This window comes from Phytophthora infestans, genomic scaffold, assembly GCF_000142945.1.
Source record: "Phytophthora infestans T30-4 supercont1.101 genomic scaffold, whole genome shotgun sequence".
Classification (NCBI taxonomy): domain Eukaryota; phylum Oomycota; class Peronosporomycetes; order Peronosporales; family Peronosporaceae; genus Phytophthora; species Phytophthora infestans.
In genome coordinates, this window is record NW_003303658.1 from 217,496 (window position 1) to 238,548 (window position 21,053).

Sequence of the window (21,053 nt, forward strand, 5' to 3'; positions counted from 1 at the left end):
AGTCCCTTTTGTTCGCTCCCCAGCTTGGACTTTTCCAATTCGACTTTGAGCTCTTCCTTGAGTACTCGATCCAGTCCGGGTATGGACTCCTTAGCATCTTCGGCAGTAGTCCTTGAGGCGCTAATGACAGAGTGTACCCATTGGTCTTGTGCTTCCCGGTTCATTGGCTGTGTCTTGCCCGATTGCGCAGCCTCGCGTTTAATGCCCGTAGTATTTCCTAGTTGAGACACTGTCTCGGGGATCACTGTAATACTCGCCAATCTAGTACTACTCTTGATGACGGCGTCCTCGATGGAGGGGTTGCACACTTCCACGATAACTTGGTCGTTATACACTGTGCACAGAGTTCTAGCGACTTTAATGGAGTCATCCAATTCGGCAAGTCCATCTACTAGGACGGTGGCCCCGTCAACCAGTTGACCTTGAACCTCAGCGACCACGAGAGCTTGTCCATCAGGGCGGATTCGAACAGTAGACGCGATACGTGACAGGTAAGATTCCTCCACTCGAGAAGATCCTAGGGGAACCCCCCCGTGTCTTTTAGCGTAACAGTGTTCTCATCCAAGTCTACCACGACTCTGATGTCCTTGAGTGCGTTGGTGCCTAGGATGGCGTCGACGGGCAGCTTATGTACGACGGCAAGCGGTAGTTGACCAGGGAAGAATCCCGGGTCATCGCTAGTTTCTCTTCTGGGATGTCGAGTAGGACACTCAATTCGGCAATAGGTAACTCATTCGACTGCTCCGCGTTTTCGACTAACCGGCGCTTTAGTTCTATCTCATCAAGAGGGAACAGTCGGTCTTCGAGTTCTCTGTCATATTCTTCCTTCTCTTCGGCCAGCTCAGATGGTCCTCCGTCTTCCAAAGCGTCCAGTTCTTCCTCGGAGAACACCCTCGCGAATGCAGGCCCCTTCCCGGGTTTATCCGTTGCAGGACTAGGAAAGGCGACGTCCTCAGAATGTCCTCCGGCGAAGTCGTTCCTTTCGGGAGGGGTCACGTCTTCCTCACTTCCTCGTGGTTCTACCCTCGAGACTGGGACACTCGCTTCCGTAGTTCCACACTCTTCTCGGGGCGGGCTTTCGAGTACCTCTGTCACGTCTAGGGGTAAATTATTTTGTAGCAGGTGGTCTTTGGACTCACCCTTCTCCTCATCTAGCTCTAGTACACTCAAAACCACACTCCCATTGTTCCTGGGCTACGAAGAAGTATCCAAGGCGTATCGACTTTATGACATCGAGGCGGGGCAGGTGATTATCAGTCGCGATGTCAACTTCGATGAATCGACCTTTGGACTTTCAGAACCTATTTCCGATGAAGATGTCGACGACCTGGACTTCGACTCTCTCGACATCGACAATGACGGTTCGCGCCAGACAGAGCACAGGCAGGCGGGGAAGCGCAAGAGCCGCCCGAGTGACGAAGATGAATCTGCCACAAGAACGCGAACTACGCGTTATCGACCCGGATTGGAAGAAGCAAGTGCGCCGACCAATTCATCTTCGCATCGAGCAGACGCAAACGAAGAAGAAAAAGCTGGAGATCAAGATGAAGAATCGACTCCCCCCGTATTTTGGCGTGCAAGTGCGAACGCAGTCGAAGCTGCGGTAGATCTATCGGAGCCGGCGACTTTTCAAGAAGCAGTGAACGGCCCGACCAAATGCACTAGCGCAAAGCAATTCGTGCTGAGCTCAAGTCGATGCGACTTCGAGGAGTGTTCCGTGCTGCTAAGCTGTCAAACGGCCAACGCGCCATTGGTACCAAGTGGGTGTTTAAGATCAAGTGCAAAGCGGACGGATCGATCGAGAAGTACAAGGCACGCCTCGTGGCCAAGGGCTTTAAGCAAAAGTACGGCATCGACTACACTGAGACGTTCTCTCCGGTTGTCAAGTACGTGACGTTGCGCATGGTGATCGCTTTGGCCAAGTACTTTGGCTGGCCGCTAGACCAACTAGACGTGGTGACGGCATTCCTGTACGGCGTGATGAGGGAGATCGTGTTTTGCGTGGTTCCCGAAGGTGTCGAGCTCGACGGTGACTTCGATTGCCTGGAATTGGTAAAGGCTATTTACGGTCTAAAACAAGCTTCGCGCGTGTGGAACGAGACCTTCGACGAGTTCGTATGCTCTATCGGCTTTCAAGTTTCAGCCTTTGACCCGTGCCTGTACATCAAAGTTGTTGATGGCCACTGTGTACTCATACTGGTCTACGTCGACGATGTCCTGGTCATCGGAAGCTCACCCGAGCTGATCTTACGCACGAAGGGCGACCTCAAGAAACGTTTCGAAATGACTGACAGCGGCAAGTGTGTGTTCGTCCTTGGGATCGAATTGGTAGACGGTCCTGATGGCAGTGTGACGATGAGCCAACGGCGTTATGTGGATGACATCCTGAAGCGTTTTGGTATGGACGAGTGCAAGCCTGTGGTGAGTCCGGTGGATATAAGCACTCGACTAGTTCCAAGCGACGGTGCGACCAAGGTACAAGCTCCGTTCCGCGAAGCTGTTGGTGCACTAATGCACCTGATGACCGCGACGCGTCCAGATATTGCGTACGCGGTGGGCTATGTGTCGCGCTTCATGGAGAATCCCCAAGAAGAACACTGGGTTGCGGTCAAGCGCATCTTTCGCTACCTGCAAGGCACCAAGACGCATGGAATCTGCTACAAGCCGGGTAACAACATCGACTTTCGCGGATACTCTGACGCAGACTGGGCTGGTGACCTCGCGGACCGCAAGTCGACTTCCGGCTGTTCATGCTGATGGGTGCGCCAGTGAGCTGGGGCAGCAAGAAGCAGTCAAGTGTTTCGCTATCTACGAGCGAAGCGGAGTACATCGCGCTCAGTCTGGCAATTCAAGAAGGCAAGTGGATTCATCGCCTGCTGTGCGAGATCTTAGCAGCTGCCAATGAGACTGGACCCGATCTCAAGATCCAAGAGGACAACCAGTCGTGCATCAAGATGACGAAGAACCTTGTGAACCACGGCCGCGCCAAGCACATCGACATCAAGTACCACCACATCCGCGATGAAGTCAAGCGTGGTGAAGTCAAGCTCGAGTATTGCGAGACTTCTGTGATGCTGGCTGACATCATGACGAAGGCGCCCCCAGGGCCTCGTCACATGGACCTAGCAGCTGCTCTCGGCATCCACGCGTGTTCGCATTGAGGGGGCGTATTGAGGGTTGCTGGTCTTGGTACTGTGTACCAGCTGTACCCATTAACCGGTCAACCTGAACCGGTCCAATACGATCCCGCTGTGATTATGGTACGTTTTTTTTTATGCCACCCATGATTGGACGAGTAGGATGATTGGACGAGTAGGATGATTGGATGACCTAGGTAGTGAGGACAGTGTAAGCCCCGATAAATCAATCACTTTCGAATCTTCCTTCTTCCGCTTAAGTGCCTTCACTCCGGTCTCCGCACCAAGTGCAGAAGTCACTCCGTGCAGCCCCAAGCTTCGTTCCAACACCTCTACACCGTTAGCAATTTTGATTCGATTCTAATCAAATTTTTGCAAAAAACACACGATTATTCTCTTCTATTTGAAGTATTTTACGTGCTGATTGGCTGTGAGTGACAACCTCCAGCGTAAAAAGAAAAACAATTAGGATGGGAGCAGTCGATTTGGTACATGGAGTCGCATTTATACACATAAGTAGTGCACAAGCTGGCACTCATGGTGGCAATCCTCGATATTGGCACTTTACTTATTAATAGGAGCCTTGGCCCCAACGAGTATCAAGTGGTTTTAAAAAGTGCCTCAATTAGCAATGTAAAGTGCGCATTCCGGCATTTCATTCTTCTGCCCCCAACGCGCAAAATCAATGACTATTTGTGATCTTAACGTTTGTATTGCCATCTTATTTTTTGTAAGAAAATACAGTGACCGGAAATCTGCACCTTTACTTTGATATTTGTATGAGGTTTTAAATGGTATGCTTCAGACGGATACGCGTAAGCCATTTCCGGATCAAAACTATAAAATCGTGAGGGGAGGGCTTTGCTCATCACAAAAGGTCAAAAATTCCAGGTGTCATTTCTAGGTAGAGCTACAACAGAAGGTATTTGTGTAGAATTTCCTATGGTTGCCAGCAGCCAGCCAATTGCTTTTGGCCCACAATCGCATTGCCTTAACTTTTGCAACATGGTCAAGAAGAAAGTGGACGCGCGCGTGCGAACGCTGCTGGAGAACTGCATACAGGAGAATTTCCGCTCCTTCGTGGTACTTGTGGGCGACCATGGCAAGGACCAGGTTATGAACTTGCACTATATACTGTCTAAGGCAGCCGTCAAGGCCCGCCCACGCGTGCTGTGGTGCTACAAGAAGGAACTGGGCTTTTCCACGCACCGTCAGAAACGCATGCGCCAGATCAAGAAGCAGCAGCAACGTGGACTGTACGACCCCAACAAGGACGACCCGTTCGAGCTATTCATTGCCTCCACAGACATTCGCTGGTGCTACTACAAGGAGACACATAAAGTGCTGGGTAGCACTTACGGCATGTGCGTGCTGCAGGACTTTGAGGCTGTCACCCCGAACATCATGGCGCGCACTATTGAGACCGTTGAGGGTGGTGGTGTCGTTGTGCTGCTACTACGCACCATGGACAGTCTCAAGCAGCTATACACCATGAGCATGGACGTTCATGCGCGCTTCCGCACCGAATCACACCAGGACGTGGTTGCGCGCTTCAATGAACGCTTCATTCTATCCCTGGCCTCGTGCGAGCGTTGCGTTGTTCTCGATGACGAGCTCAACGTCCTGCCCATCTCCAAACACACGCGGAAAATTGAGCCACTCCCACCGCGTGACTCGGCCGCTGAGCTCACCAAGGATGAGCTCGAGCTGCAGGAGCTCAAAACGTCTCTGCGCGAGACCCAACCTGTTGGCGCTCTCGTGGAGCAGGCGCGCACGCTGGACCAGGCCAAGGCTATTCTTACCTTCGTGGAGGCAGTTTCGGAGAAGACGCTGCGCTCCACGGTGGCGCTGACTGCTGGGCGTGGACGTGGTAAGTCCGCAGCTTTAGGTATGTCACTGGCGGGTGCAGTAGCTTACGGATACAGCAACATCTTCGTGACGGCTCCATCTCCTGAAAACCTGAAGACCGTCTTTGAATTTGTGTTTAAGGGATTCGATGCGCTCAAGTACAAGGAACACTTGGACTACGAAATCGTGCAAAGTACCAACCCAGAGTTCAACCACGCTGTGGTGCGTGTTAACATTTTCCGCGAGCATCGTCAGACCATTCAGTACATCCAGCCTACGCACCACGAGAAGCTTGCTCAAGCAGAGCTTGTGGCTATTGATGAAGCTGCAGCTATTCCGCTCCCTGTCGTCAAAAATCTTCTTGGTCCGTACCTCGTGTTCATGTCGTCCACCATTAATGGTTACGAAGGTACTGGACGCTCACTGTCGCTGAAGCTTCTGCAGAAACTGCGCGAGCAACAGGGTAGTGCTGGAGAGGCCGCAGCACGCGCTGCTGCGAGCATTCACGGCGACCAGAAGCGTCGCAAGGGTGAACAGAAGCTGCACGAAGAGCGCTGGCAAGCTGCTAGCAACGCTGCTCACGCTGCTGCTGCTGGAAGCGCATCTACTTCCGCACGTGTACTTCGTGAGGTGGCTCTGGAGACCCCTATTCGTTACGCTCCGAATGACCCGGTGGAGCGCTGGCTGAACGCTTTGCTGTGTCTGGATGCGACGAACGCATCACACCGCCTGGTGGCAGGCACGCCGCACCCGCGTGACTGTGAGCTGTACTACGTAAACCGTGACTCTTTGTTTTCCTACCACAAGCTGTCGGAGAGCTTCTTGCAGCGTATTATGGCTCTGTATGTGTCGTCGCACTACAAGAACCAACCAAATGACTTGCAATTGCTGTCCGATGCCCCGGCTCACCACGTGTTCGCTCTACTTGGCCCCGGTGCGGAGGCTCAAGGTAATGCTGGTCAACTTCCTGACGTTCTCTGTGTCGTCCAGGTAGCTCTGGAGGGTGAGATCTCCAAAGCGTCGGTGAAGGCTCAGCTTGCGCGTGGCCAACGTGCTTCGGGAGACCTTATTCCTTGGACAGTGGCGCAGCAGTTCCAGGACTCGGAATTTGCAGCTCTCTCAGGTGCGCGTGTGGTGCGAATTGCCACTCACCCTGATGTGACTGGCATGGGCTACGGTTCTCGCGCTATTGAATTGCTTACAAAGTACTACCAGGGTGAAATCACTAGTGATGTTGCTGATGGCGAGTCTGACGAGAAGGAGAACGAAGACAAACTGGATGATGAGGACGAAGGCGAGGACGAACAGAAGTCGAAGCTTCGCAAAGAAAAGATCAAACCGCGCAAGACGTTACCACCTCTCCTACTGCCGCTGGACGAGCGACCGTGCGAGCGCCTGCATTGGTTCGGTACGTCATTCGGTCTGACGTTGCCTTTGCACAGCTTCTGGTCTCGCGCCAAGTTCCGGTCGGTATACATCCGACAAACTGCTAACGAACTCACGGGCGAGCACACGACCATCATGCTGCGATCTCTGCGTTGCGACGATCTCCCTGCTGCTCCTTCTGATGGATGGATGGACGAGTTCGTGGCCGACTCGCGTCGCCGATTCACTTCGTTGCTCAGCTACGACTTCTCCAAGTTCCCGTGCGCGCTTGCTTTAGGTTTGCTGAGTGACGAATCGACTGGGTCGAACCCTGGTTCAAACGAGGAGGAGAAGCTGATCACTCTGCACCGCAGCGCTACCGGTGAGATCAGCCCGGTTGAACTGGCGATGGTGTTGACTCCGTACGATGCCAAGCGTCTTAAGTCCTACGCGAAGAATATGGTCGATTACCACATGATCGTGGACTTAATTCCATCATTGGCGCGCTTGTACTTCCTCCAGCGTCTCCCGCAGATGTCGCTGTCGTATTTGCAGCGTGCGATCCTCGTGAGTCTGGGACTGCAGCACCAGTCGGTGGACATCATTCAACAAGAGCTGAACGTGCCGTCCAACCAGCTTCTGGCGTTGTTTAATAAGGCCGTCCGGAAGTTCCTCGGACAGATTGAGCAACTCATGGAGAAGCAACTGAAAGAGGAAACTGTGAACACGAAAAAGCTGGCTGAGGTGGCAGCGCAGACGCAAGCAATGGCCCCAACGGAGACGTCGCTGGATGAAGAGATGCGCGAGGGCGCCAAGAAAGAGAAGGCCAAGCAGCAACAGAAGCTTCTGGACGGCCTCAACCTAATGAAATATGCTGTGCGTGGTGACGACGCCGACTGGGACGCGGCGCTCGCACAGGCTGAGAACGGCGGCTCCGTTGTGCAACTGAGGAGCAAGAAGCAGAATAAGTCCAAGAAGGAGTCGAAGGACCCGAAGGACTCGAAGAAGGAACACAAGCACAACAAGCGTGCGCCCGACGGGGACGGCGGCCCTAAGAAGATCAAGAAGAGCAAGAAGAGCAAATACGCCAACCTTAGCTAAATAGTTCGGCCCGTCGCCCAGTAAATGAGCAGTGACACGCTGCTTGTGTCGCACCGCCTGAATATATATAGATGCACCAAAACGTTATGCACATGCCGTAGCTACCCATCTCATAGTAGAGCTGTTCGAAAGTTACTCTGCTCCCTACAACTGTACCATGGATGCTTATTCGTCGGGGTGCTTATATCCATAGGAGTGTTTCAGGCTCGATCCACGTCGGTCGTGGTACGTGCCTGTCGACAGATCCCAGTCGGGGTCGGCCCCTGCGTCACGCGACCCACTATTTGCGTAGGCCCCACGTCGGATCTGTGACGCATTAAGTGGCTTCTCCTGAGCGGTTAGATTCGCCCCCTTTCTCGAGCAGCAAGAAAAATAGTGAGTGTCAATGTTCACTCAAGAAACGGAACCTGCACTGCACACACCTTGGTATAGTGTGCGACAAACGGGATGGAGAAGAAGCCGGCGGCAACCACGAGGGAGAGCCCGAAGACAATGCCATTGCCGCCCTTCGCCTTCAACGCGCGCTTCCTAGCCTCCGCTCCAACCGACATCGTTGGGGGAAAAAAATGAGGGTCGCGGCACCCGTTGGCAATATGTTGTACCCAAAATGTTTTTTGTTTCGCGATACAAGTGCGCATTTTTCGCCTTTAAAGACATTTTGCAAAAGAAGGTGTAAGCTACCCGCTTTACATATGTTTTCAAAATCTACAGCCCATCATGATTTGGCCCATGGCTGACCATGTTTGTAATTTAAAATATTTTCCCGTTTTAAAATACAGGCGGGAAAGCCAGTCATTTGTCTGACACGCGTCATGAGAAGGCGAACCGCTCGCCAATGCTGCCCCGCGCGTCCTGGCAAGACCCCGAGACCCCCGCCAACCGACAGCTGCCTCTCTGCCCCCCCCCCACGTCTGCCCGCAGGTACGCAGAATCTCTTATGCTCCATCATCTTCATTGACGCGCACAGGACGCAAACTAACTCTTCCTGCTGCTGATCATGTAGTGTTGGACTGTAGAGGCGTCTCATCCGCCCCAGAACCTGATATCAGGCCCCTAATTGTCTCTGTGTTCGCTTTAAAGGCTCCGAAGTAGAGAAACCTCGAAGAGGTGCGAATATGTTTTTTGATTGGATATGGATGCAGCTTTTGCTGATGAAATGCCTGCGGCTCGCCCAGAATCGCTCACACGCGCAATACACCACCGTGAAGCAGCTGAGAAGCACGACCAGAGCTCTCTATGAAACGGTATGACACATCTAGTACGATGTTACCATGCGATGCATGTTCGACAACTAATTCTTTAACTAACTCTTTGTGTACTACTGTCACTTAGTAACCACTGCATTACTGTCACTTGGTACTCGCTGGAGTTTCTGTTCAGGTATCTTTGATCCATGACCTTCGTGGCGATGATAGATAGTCAGGATAAAGAGGTCCTCCATGTTTGTTCCATGTTTCTCCCATGTATTGATGTTACACAGCATCATGGTTCGGACAAAGAATACCGCCAGCATCTTAAGAGCCGTGGACATGGAAGTATCGCCAAGTAGCAGTAGCGATGCTACAAACTGCTCGATGACGCTGAGCTGCAAGTCTCTTCTAGGAGTATGATGATGACTGAGGCTGTGCTTGATGGCGTACCAAATGCTCAAAACACGGTGATATTGCGGGGCCAACCCGAGACGTTGGTGATGATAAGGCTGACAACAATTCAAAGGATAATAGCGACGAGAATAGCGACGCTGCTGACAGTGGCGATCTTCAATCCAGCGACAATGATGATAGTAGTGAACCAGATCCGAAAAAAAGGAGGGCAGCGAAACTACTTCGTCTACGTCTCGCAGCAGCCGAAAGCGTGCGATCACCGATTGTGACGAAGAGTTGTATTATGTGCCTGCCCTACAGAAGTATCATAGGACATGGAAAAGTATGGATCGGTACCTGAAAACGTATCAGCGGGATACTTTGACGATGATAGCAATCTCTGAGACTCAGAATGTCAGACTACGCAACCAACGATGAATACATACACATTGCGCGTTTCACTATACCATACTAAGTAGTTCTGGATCATGCAAGATAAGAGGGGGGAACTGACCGACACCCCAGCTAATCTCTCACTCGTCAAATTATATATCGTCCTGGAAACATGATTTAACCGTGTTTATTAAATGCAAATACATGGACATCATTATGACACGTGGTAGGCAGTATGAGGGTCCGACAGGCGAAAATCGCGTTCAGTCTTCAATTATTGCGAACATGTTTTGGCCGTGACCCAACATGGGGAATACATGCTCAAAATAAAATACCTGACTCCGTATTATATTTCGGGGGAATCATGGAGAAATCATAATAACCATGGGCAAAATCCATGATTACTGTCCCCTAGCCCTAATGAAAAACATGGGCTGTAGCTTTGGGCTCTCACTTAGCGAGCTTTGTTTTTATCAATAGACTGCAATCAGAAAAGGGCTAGGCGTACTCAATGGCCTTTTCTCGTTTATTATTTGAATAGCTCGGTAGTTTACTGTGCCACGTCCACAACATTACCTGGTTTTCATGACATAAAACGTGAAAGTATCCTCTTGGTTTTATCTTCTACGTGGGTTGCTGATCTCTGTTCTTATCTTATGAACAACCGCAGGCGATTTATGTGGGGTCTTCAGCACCGCACGCTTAGCATACTCAAATCGACTCTAGTGCATTACTGATCGTCACGTAGACCATAAAATACATACTTTTGATATCGTCATGGGCACAAGCTTCCAAGACTAGGAGGATAATATGCATTAACAAATTGCGCTGCAGTTTGAGCAGGAGGGTCTTAGGATAACATGGGCTACATAGCTCGGCGTATGGCGAAAACGAAGCGCTCTGGGCGAGAGCTTCAACTTCGCTTGGCTATCCTCAAGCGAACCTACGGTAACACAACTATCAACTCCCCCGTTGTTTCTTTGGCGGTATCAGGCAGCAGCCCATTCATGAACGTTCAGTCTTACCGAGACGAAGCCGGACTGATACTTCGGCTGTAAGACCACCCACCGCGTTAGTAGCACCTCCATCGAGCCCAACAAGTCGAACGGTGTCTGCCCAGCATTTAGTACCACCTCGAAGGTCCGCAGATCTTACGACTGGTGTACAAGGGTCAACTACCACTAGGGCCGCGTTACCGACAAGACACGGCTATAGAGAAACCCAATCTAGGCTACTCGAGCTACCTGACTACAGGGAAGTGATTACGGCTTTGTTCGAGATGTGAGCGCCCTTGCTGTACGCTAACGTGCTGGTGAAATTATGGAAATGCTGGCGAGCTGCTGCCGGTAGGAATCACTGGTCTTATTGACGTCATGGGGCCAGTGAGTGGACGCGATGTTTTCATCGACATTGGGGCCGGTATCGGCAATGTGGTAGCTCGAGTCGCGCTAACAGCCACTATCAGATCCTGTATTGGGATTGAGGTGCGAGCCGACTGTGTGTACTCGGCGAGGAACGAATTCGAAGGTTTGCGAAGCGATACTCTCTTCTTGGAAAATTGAGCATGATCGCAGCGGACGTTTAGAAAGCTGCACTGTCTTGTAAGTTGCCGATGCGATGCTACTCTCATATTTGCAAATAACTTCTTGTTCGACGAGCCGGCAAAGCTGGTAATGGCATGAGAGTTGTGCAATATGTGAAGGGCTCGAGTTGATGCTGTGAGTTGCAATTTCTGTCCCAAGGCATCGGTCCACGTGCAAGCAGCCTTTCTGTCAAATATGGGAGTTCGTAAGCACGCTTGCGTTTCCCTGTAGCTGGAAGGCAACATCTCATTATATTTTCACATACAAGCGTAAATAAACGTCGTCTATTCACCAGATATCTATTGAATCAGATACTATAGCACCACAATACAGACTCCGGTTACGGACAAGTCAACCGCGTTCAGTGCCACCACGTGTTGCCTCGTTCAAGACCATTACCAGTGCCATGTTTTTCGTCTTGGCCAGTGCGGCCATGGGTCCCACCACGCCCAGTACTTTCTGGACCTATATAATAAAACAAAGAGCCATACAGATCCGTCAGTAACACGCTATAATAAGTCGCAACCAACGCAGCACTCACCTTGAGCAACCAGCGCTCCACTCATCGCGTCGCTGACGCCACGATCAGTATTGTGGTGTAGTGATTTCTCCGTAGTTGCGGATTATCACCCGTCGACAAAGACGTGACACCGCCCAAGATGCTCAAGCGACGAACCCTCGGTCAGGTGATGTACGGAGACGCCAAGATGCAAGGGACTCGACGGCGTCACTTCCGAACTCTCAACGGATATTGGATACGGTCCAGATGTTACTGAATCAGGGCTGTCCTTATTATTAATAATGGACTGGCCGGATTCGCATTCAGCGGACCATCTACGGTACGAACCCTCGGTAGCGGTTGGGATGAGTTCGCGAAAGACTCAGCGACCCTTTGGAGGCACGTTCACCGTCTGGGACAGGGCGCGGACCGTTAAAGATACTCATGCGACGGTGCAGACGACGCTTGGCATGCAAGAAGATCCATAACGGATCATTGTTCACTTGATATTTGTAAACTTGATTAGGACTTCTTATTAGGAATAGACCCGAAAGGGTAAGCTTAAATACAGAACAGAATTTCCACTCGAGCACACAGAGCGACGTCCGGCTTCAAGGTAAGCGTCAGGTCAAGCTTGTTTGAGTGTGTTATGCCTGTCGGTGAACTCGAAGCTCTGTAGCGAGGGTTCATCCGGCAAGGCCAAGAGACTTTGTGTATTGGCCGATTATTATCGGGAGGTTTTTACGTGACGGCTTATTGTTGCCTATTTGCACGACTGGGAGTGCTTGAATTGCATCCCTTGTATTCTTCCAACCGAGTATTGAACACTCGGTGCCCTCGTAAAAGGCTTACCCGTGCCTGGTACCCTTCCGCTGTTGGGACCACGAGGATTCAAAACACCTGCTAGCTTTGCTCGTGCTAGTAGCGTGTTCCTATTTTTACTGGTTGGCCTATATAAGAAGTTTACAAGGTCCAGTTTGTCCCGGTGCAAGGGCAGAACTGGGGTCTTCAGGTCCGCTTGAACGATCGTTTACTATCCTAGTAGACGTATTGTTGTGGGAACGTCCTAACTACATTTGTAGCTAGAGCTCACGTGGGAATCCCAACACCACAACTGGTGCCGCGACCCGGGATAAGATTGTGACCATTGTGAACTGTTTGTATGGCCTTCCAGTTTACGAGCTACCAAGAGAAGAAGAAGAAGAAAACGAAAACAAGAAACATGGCGAAAGGACAACCGACGGTACCAGTTACGCCTGCCAAGTCTGGCGGGGCTCGCAACGAGAGTTCAAGCCCGGCTGCCGCTTTGCAGCCACCACCGAGCTTACGGTGAGCTTTGACGACGAGGCAGACATCGGTCCTGACGCCCACGATTATGAAGATTACGAAGACAAGACGCCGGCTCCAGAGCCAGGCGCAGCGACGCCGGAGACGGCCACGCTATCATCGGGGCTGAGCGGGGCGACCAGGTCCCTTTCGAGAAACCTCGCCGACGAGCTCGATGATGTTGCGGGACCGGAACCTGCCTATGCAGATTATGACGATGGGACCGAGGGTTCTAAACCTTCGGTGGCGAGTGCAAAGCATTCAGCATTGCTGAAGGCACCTCGCCCACCTATCAACGGTGATACACCAGCCGCCAAGCGCGTTTTCGACCGCGTACTAGCGCTGATGTAGAATGATGTGTGGATGCAGCTGTTCAAGCCCATCCCCAAGAGAAAGGCCGACTGGCCTGCGCTTGCGCAGGAACTTCAATACCCAGTCAACTCGGTATCGACTAGCCAAGTTGCCGAGGATTCAGTTTCGCTACTGTTGTCGCTGGGCTTCGAGAACGAGACGTAACCATCGACGATGTCGCTCCAAGATTGGAGTCCACATGAAGCCGGAGCTGCTCTCCAGAAATGGAAGAAAACGTTTCGGAAGGCGTTTGGCGCTGTAGGCATCAACGCCGGAAAGCAGCCTGTGAGTCGAACGATCGTTCAAGATGAAGATCCGTTCACGATTCCACTGCCGCCGACACCCCAACGACTCGTTCGTACTCCTCCGACCAAGCGTGGAGCTGAGCGTGGTGCCTTTGGCACTACCGAAGCTTCACCGTACTTTCAAGACTCGCACATGGTTACGCCACGTTCGGAGAACCGTATGCAGCGTGTTTACGCTGGCAACGAGGATTCGTTCGGTCGCCGAGGTGGTCCGCGAGCTCCCAAAGGTGGTGCCGGACGTCGTCAAGTCGACAGCGATGGTTCGTCCAGTGACGATGACATTTTGGTGCGTACATTTGACGAGGAGGATCCTCAAGTCGAGTTGATGCGTCAGATGAATGAGCTGGCGACGCTGAACGACGTGGACCCGACACCGAGGATTGAAATGGCATCGCATCGACCGTTGGATCGCGTCACGCCGTTCTCAGGCTCTCGCAACAAGAGCGAGAACTGTATACAGTGGCTCCGTGGGTTCGTCTATGAAATGACTGGAACTCACACAGATGCCGACAAATGATGCATTCTATTTGAGCTAAGTCTCCGGGACGGAGCCATTCATTGGTTCCGTCAACTCCCGAAGAAGACGAAGCTCAAGTGGAAGCTGCTGAGCGGTGCGTTCATCCGCTACTACTGCTCGCAGTTCACGCAGACGGCACTGTCACGTTACTACTCTGCCAAGCGGGAACGTAACGAACATCTGTGCGACAACATAAACAAGCTGAATGGCTACGCTCGGACCGCCCGTCTACACTTTGAGAAGAGTGGTCGCGACGCGAAAGAACACGTACAGCAGTTCCTTGCAATATGCGATGATGACAAGTTGGCGGAGAGTCTTTACCACGCTCGAGTTGCCGACATCCACGAGCTCGAAGAAATCATTAAAGACGTTCTCAAGGGCAAGGAGAGAATGGCCAAGCGCGACAGTGAGTATCGATACTCCAAGAATCGTGACGTGCGACGCGACGATGCGTACGCCCGCAACAACCGGCGTGATGACCGTCGCCGCGATGACAACCGCAACAAACCAAGCGTGACGCTCATTGAAGCCACGGCGGATGACCTACTAGCTGAACTAGAAGGTCGTGAAGCTGCTCAGGGAGGCACCGAGTATTCAAACGAAGATCCGAACGCTTACAACGATGTCCAAGACGAGTACAACGACTTTCTGCCCGATAATACGGACGGTGATTTCTCATTGGATGAATATGACCGATACCTCGCCGCTGCTAACAAAAATGAGCGCCGTGCAGCTGCTGAAGGCACCTACGCGCGTTCAGACAACCGTCAACCGCGTGGAAACACGCCTGATCGCGAGAATGGCTTCAATCAAGATCGCCGAGGTGGTGACCGTGGGTTCAATCAGGACCAGCGCGATCGACGTGACTTCAACCGCGACAACCGACGCCCACAGTACCGACCATGCGCGGTGTGCCGCTGCATGAGTCACTCCACCCACTACTGTAACAAGCGATGCAAGTTCTGCAAACAACTCCACGATGCTGGACAATGCGAACTTTTCCGCAACTTCCAAGACCTTGCCAAATTCGTGGGCACTAAAGGCACGAAGGAGGAACTCCCGCCAGAGCTCAAGGCCGTCGTTCAAGAACGTCATTTAAACTAGGCAGCCCGCCAACTACAACTGGGCTGGTCCCTATCGGGCTGCCACAGCTAACCGAGCCTTCAATGGAAGCAGAGTGTATCTTTGCTTTCATGGGGCAGAGTGAGTGGTCTGATAATTACATAACAAGTGTGAACGCGACGGAAAATGAAAAGGAGAGGAGAAGAATCCTCGGTGGAGGTGTTGGAGAGAGAGTGGAGTGTGCTGATGCTGATGAGGGCACCAGCGAGGGTTCGTTCGGCTTGGTTTCGAGTGCAGCGCGAGACAAGCCCAAGGGTCACTCCAAGATGATGAAGTTGAACCCTGGCGAGAGACAGGGGTGGTGGTCGGCCAAGAAATTCGACCGACGGATCAGAATGAGAGCTCTGGTGCAAGGCGCTGTGAACGACCAGCGAACAAGGATCCTCCTCGACACAGGAGCGAACGTTAGTGTGATCACTGACGCCTTTGCCAAGAAGTTGCGACTCCGAGATGTACCCGATCACGGACGCCGCATTGACATTCAAGGAATTAACGAAGGCAAGGTGTCTACGACGCGACGAGCGTGCGTCAAGATTACGCTCGGATGGAAGATGGTGTACGAATTCGAGATGTGGGTAATGGCGCATAGTGCAGGCGTCGACGTGGTACTCGGGACCGACTTTATGATCCCAGCAGGGATTCGGTTGGACCTGTTTCACGGCGCGGCGCAATTGCCGCACGAAGTTCAAATCCCGCTGATCAAGACAAAGAACATGATCGACAGCGAAGAGTACGACTCCCATGCTAACGCCGGGCCACCTGAGCGTTTGGACATTCAAGCGCACGAGTGGCGAGAATGTCGACTAGCGAAGCGTCAAGTCGGACTGAAAGAACATGCCCTGTGGGTTCGTCGAACGAGCAAGCTACTCCCGTCAGTGGCGAGATTTCGGCGTGGACGGTCTCCGAGCATTCGATTGACCAATGTGTCCAACCAAACTGTGTACCTACCAGCACACGACTCGATCGCGATGTGGATTCCAGATGGGGATTTGCCCCGAGGTGACGGCTATGTGCGTCTGGATTCCAAGAAGTACCAAGCCTGGCAAGTGCTGGTCTATGAAGGCTGCAGAGACCGTGGGCTGTTTCAGCAGGAGTGCGAGATCTACGAACAATGGCTCGCCACTCAGCCCTCGGCAGTCGAGCAATCAGACTATCCAGTATCCCGTGGGGTGCTGGCAAGGCCCTTCGAGGACTCGCTAATGGACTCTAGTGATCGCCTGACTTGTGCAGAGCGCTGGGCAATGATCATGGAGGAACGTGAACGAGTGGAAGCCTGTCTGGCGTCTGGGGTGACAGCCGGAGTCTCGGCCGATGGTCAGCCTTTCGAAGAACCTTTGGACACTTACACGACAGCTCACGGCGGAAGCAATAATGCAAACGAAGCCTCGGTAGCACATACACACGAGCTACTGAGCCCGGTAAACGTTGTACATACGCCAACGAGTGTTCGTGTCAAGCTGGGGTGACCACGGAAGCGACAAGTAACAGCACTGGATTAAATGGAGTCACAAGTTTTGACGAAGTTGTCCCGGCCTTGTGTGCAGTCAAATTATCGAACGACACATCGGCGGTTGGTCCAGAGGATGCAGACATCGCGCTGAAGGTGGTGAATACAGCACCGAGTGTTCGTTGCGAGATTGGTGCGAATGCCGAACTGTCAAGACAACGGCCGTCCGAGGAGCTGAACAAAAGTCAACAGCCCAATATGTCGGTTGCCCGCGCATTCAATATTGCAAACAACGACTCGGCAGATGGCCCAGAAATGGGAAACCAGGATGGGAAGGAGATGGACCCAGTACCGACTGTTGAAATCAAAGCGGATGCCGACGTTGAGTCAAGAGAAGAGTCCGTAGCGACTTTGGACGGAACGTACATCTCGGTTGCTCAAGTATTGACAACCGAAGGAAATGAAGCAACGGAGAACGCAAGAAATGACTTCTACGATCACCCGGTTAACAACATTGGCTTGGAAGACTACGCGAATGAGCTGGCATTCCTGCCGGACCTGACCGAAGAGATCAACACGACAATAGACTACAATGCGTCTAATGTTGCTGATCCTCAGTTGTCGACCGATCGCCGAGAACGTCTGGTCGCGACGCTGAAGAACCCCGAGCACATCCTGATTGCTAGTGGTAACGCACTGCCGCCGCCAGCCTACGGCGCGGTATGCGATATCGACACACAGGGGCACACCCCAATTAAACAGCGTGCCCGGCGCGTGCCGCTACGATTTCTCGGCAAACTGTACGAGCTGCTGCGCGCTTTGTTGCGAGCAGGACTGATCGTCTTTTCAGACAGTCCATGGGCATCGCCGATCGTGATTGTGATGAAAAAGAACGGGCTGGACATCCGGCTCTGCATTGATTACAAGATGGTGAATGCTATCACCGCGATCATGGAGTATGCAATGCCGCTAGTCGACGACCTGTTAACCGATCTCGAGTGCTACCTATGGTTCTGCTCGCTGGATGCAGCAAGCGGCTTCTGGGCAGTCATGATGACCTTGCGAGCACGCAAAGTATCGGCGTTTGTCTGCGCACTCGGACACTTCGAGTGGTTGCGCATGCCCTTTAGATTAAAGAACGCGCCGACGATCTACCAGCGTATGATTGACAACGTACTCTGGGGGTTCGTTCAGCCTAAAGGAGGTTGGTTTGAATACTCGGAGAAGATGCGTTTAGCTGAAGAACAGGCCAAGGAACGTCGTGGGCCAAGCGCCGAGGGTTCGTTTCAAACGAAGTTCGCGGCAGACCGCGAAGCACCGGTGGAGACCGACCCTGTAATACAACTCGTCAACAGCCCCGTCGCTGACATGTTTACGAACGGGGAACCGGACGAATCATCGCTGGTACCTGTGTTTGGTCGACGGTCGTTTGTGGATGATATTTGCTTCGGTGGCGAGGATTTCGACAGCTGCCTGGCGACGCTGGACCGATTGCTGGCAAGATTGGCACAGTGTCGGATCAGCATTAACTTCACCAAGAGCATCTTCTGCCAACCCAAGGTGGACTTTCTGTCGCATAAAATTTCGCCAGAAGGTATCAGGGCTGATCCAAAGAAGCTTGCGGCCATCACCGAGCTTTCGTTTTCAACGAGTAAGAAGGGCATGCAGTCGTTTCTTGGAGCAGTTAATTACTACAGCCGCTTCATTTAAGACTTCGCGGTCTACGGTGCGGCGCTGTACCAGCTTAAGGATGAAGACTTTGCCGTTGAAGGTGGCCTTTCTGTGGCACGTCGTTCTTTCGATAAATTGAAGGCGAGTGTTTCACATTCACCCATCCTCAGGCACTTCGATCGGTCGAAGGCAGTTCACGTCATGCTCTTTGCGAATGAATGGGCGTTGAGCACTACGCTAATGCAAGAACATGAAGGCAAGTTACACCCCGTACGGTTCCTCGGTCGGGTGCTCAAAAAGGCCAAGATGAACTACCATCCTGCCGAGAAGGAAGTTTTGGCGTTACTTCTGCCGTTGAAGATCTGTTACGCCCAGCTGGCAGGAAAGACGCTACATGTCTATACACGATTCTCGACGTTAGAGTGGGTACATAAGTCGAAGTGTGGTGAAGTGCTTTCTCAAAAATAAGAGAATGGACCTAATGCAGGGTCACTACCCCGAATCAGTGACAATTTCAAGTGATTAGAGAGAATTCGGATCGTCCGGCGCGGATGCAAGTTGCCTGAGGTGGATTAGCCATGACGAGCAGCACCGCGTAGGAGACGACGATGGATCTGTTATGAGTGATGTACGGGAAGGCAAGATTCATCAAGACATATCTCGGATCCACCCTTACCTCGGTTCACTTAGGTGGATATGGGATATACTATGTACAGATGGATCGAGTGTGGATCCTATGAAGGAATGATGGTAGGTGTCATCTGAAGGTGTATCTATTAGCCACGGCTAATGAGGAGTCAAGATCCACCGCGAGGTGTCCCGGATCCCATACTTCCGAGTTCGGACCCAAGGAGGGAGGATCCCGCATAGAGTGACCTGGAATTAGGATACAGGAATGATGGATGCAATAGATCTCGAACTTTTGTGGGACAATGGAGATCGCAGACGGTCGCAAGATGATGTTGGATGATTGGAGAGCTCAGATCCATGACGAGTGTACACTTACAGTGAGGTGGATCCAAGCAGCCTGGATCCGGATGAGTGTACCCATAATAGGGTGACCATATTGATTACGCCATGGATCCGGTGGATCGGAGGATAATACAGCTGGGATGATGGGTCAAGGAGAGAAAGGACATGCAGCCGAGTCTGGTAAGGGATTTATCAAATAAAATACATAGAAGGTAGAAATCCAGGCAGGTATAGGCTTAAGTATCAATACAGACCTCAATTTGCACAGTATCACGCAAGTGCCTTCCTGCCTTCAAGAATCGGAACTACATTGACCGTACGAGCTCGGAGAAGGTTGGGAATTGCGAATCTAGTGTTGGTAGTGATAGCTGGATAATACATTGGCCAGATCCTACAACCTAGTGAGCTTTTCCTTTACACGTGCAGATCCGACAGGTTAACCGAATTTACTACTTGGTCGGTTACACCCTAGCGGCTCTCAACTCTCAAGATCCCGTCGCAGGAGGCGGCAAGTGCAACGCAAAGAAAATGCAAAGGCAAGGGAACACACCCGTAAGGCAACCCTACGGCCAAATCCACGATTTTGGCCCTGGATCCACTTAAGCTCGAATATTCGCTTAGGATCCAGAACTAACCACGGACGCAGAGTGAAGATATTACCACTGCTGCTCCACCCCATCCCCACGTCTCACCAAGACACTCAAGCTTCACCACTTGAACTCTTCGGAAGCTACCGAGAGAGCAAGATCCCGCCCTACCGACGGGTACACAAGGTGAGGAAAGTTCAGCAGAACACGGATCACCGGGGGACCCCCTCCGTTAGTCGGTGTCTGGGCGCAGTTGGTAAGTTGGATCCAGCAATCTCGCAGATTTTGCTGATCCCGCTACACCACAATGGTGCGCATGCCCGGATCTTTTGGTGACTCGGGATTTCACCGTGAGACCCAAGAAGATGATCAAGTGAAGATTGAGCCAGGGGAAGAGGCGTCGTCGGAGGTCGGATCGACGGAGTCCTGGGAGGAACTCTGTCGAAGGAAGAGAGGTGGATCCGGATCTAGAAGAAAAACCTCTCTATCCTCCCCAGGTCCCCTCGGGGACCCCTGCGGATCTTGACGCAAGTCAAGATCCGCTAACAAAACAAGGGAAAGTGAAGGCGAAACGGTATGCATTTGCAGATTCACCGGTTAAGCCAACGCCGTACCTAAACCCAAGCCCGCTAGTCGAAGAAATGAGAAAGAAGACGAAAACGAGTAAGACTACGCGGAAGAAGATGCAAGCTCCAGAGTCGGAAGAAGACCAAGCTGGATCCAGGTCAAGCTGGTCCGACAAGGATCTCGAGTTTGTATATCACCACCAAGCTCTACGCGATTTTCTGCATCAAGATCCTGTCATGCGGATCCTGAATCCACGACAGATCGAAGATCCAAGGGAACCTGTGAGAGCACCAACGAAAACAGCGAAGAAGTTGGTGGCAGTCAAAGATCTATTACGTTTGCTTACGGAGTCAGGCATCGTAGCTGATGTGTTCGACGCAGAGGATATCTTCGAGCTAGACTTGGATCTCATAGTATCCGCGACCCGGGACCTCTTTGCTAGAGTTAAGTCCATCACCTGAGAAAGGTCGCGCACTATGGATCCAGTGTCGTCGTCGAGGATCAGCCAAGCGGCTTCCTCGAACTACGAATCCGCGGCTGAGGATGGGTCCGAGCCCCGACGCATGACTTTGGGACCCTCCGGGGCATCCATGCTGGAAGCGCGGGCGAGGATCCGGGGACAGGAAGTACCTTTGAGCGTGAAGACTCGGGATCCAGTACGCCCTACCCGTGATCTGAC

The 21,053-nt window shown here is 52.1% G+C and overlaps 2 protein-coding genes across 2 annotated transcripts; one reads left to right on the forward strand and one right to left on the reverse strand.

Moving 5' to 3' along the window:
• Positions 1 to 4,142: 4,142 nt before the first annotated feature.
• Positions 4,143 to 7,451, forward strand: PITG_19671 (N-acetyltransferase 10; the record flags this gene model as incomplete). Its single annotated transcript, XM_002896181.1, has 1 exon — positions 4,143 to 7,451. One exon carries the CDS (start codon positions 4,143 to 4,145, stop codon positions 7,449 to 7,451), a length of 3,309 nt encoding a protein of 1,102 aa, XP_002896227.1.
• PITG_19672 (uncharacterized protein) lies at positions 6,974 to 8,050 on the reverse strand (the record flags this gene model as incomplete). The annotated part of the gene is made up of 2 exons (XM_002896182.1): positions 6,974 to 7,802; positions 7,874 to 8,050. 2 exons carry the CDS (start codon positions 8,000 to 8,002, stop codon positions 7,617 to 7,619), a joined length of 315 nt encoding a protein of 104 aa, XP_002896228.1.
• Between the last annotated feature and the right edge of the window lie 13,003 nt (positions 8,051 to 21,053).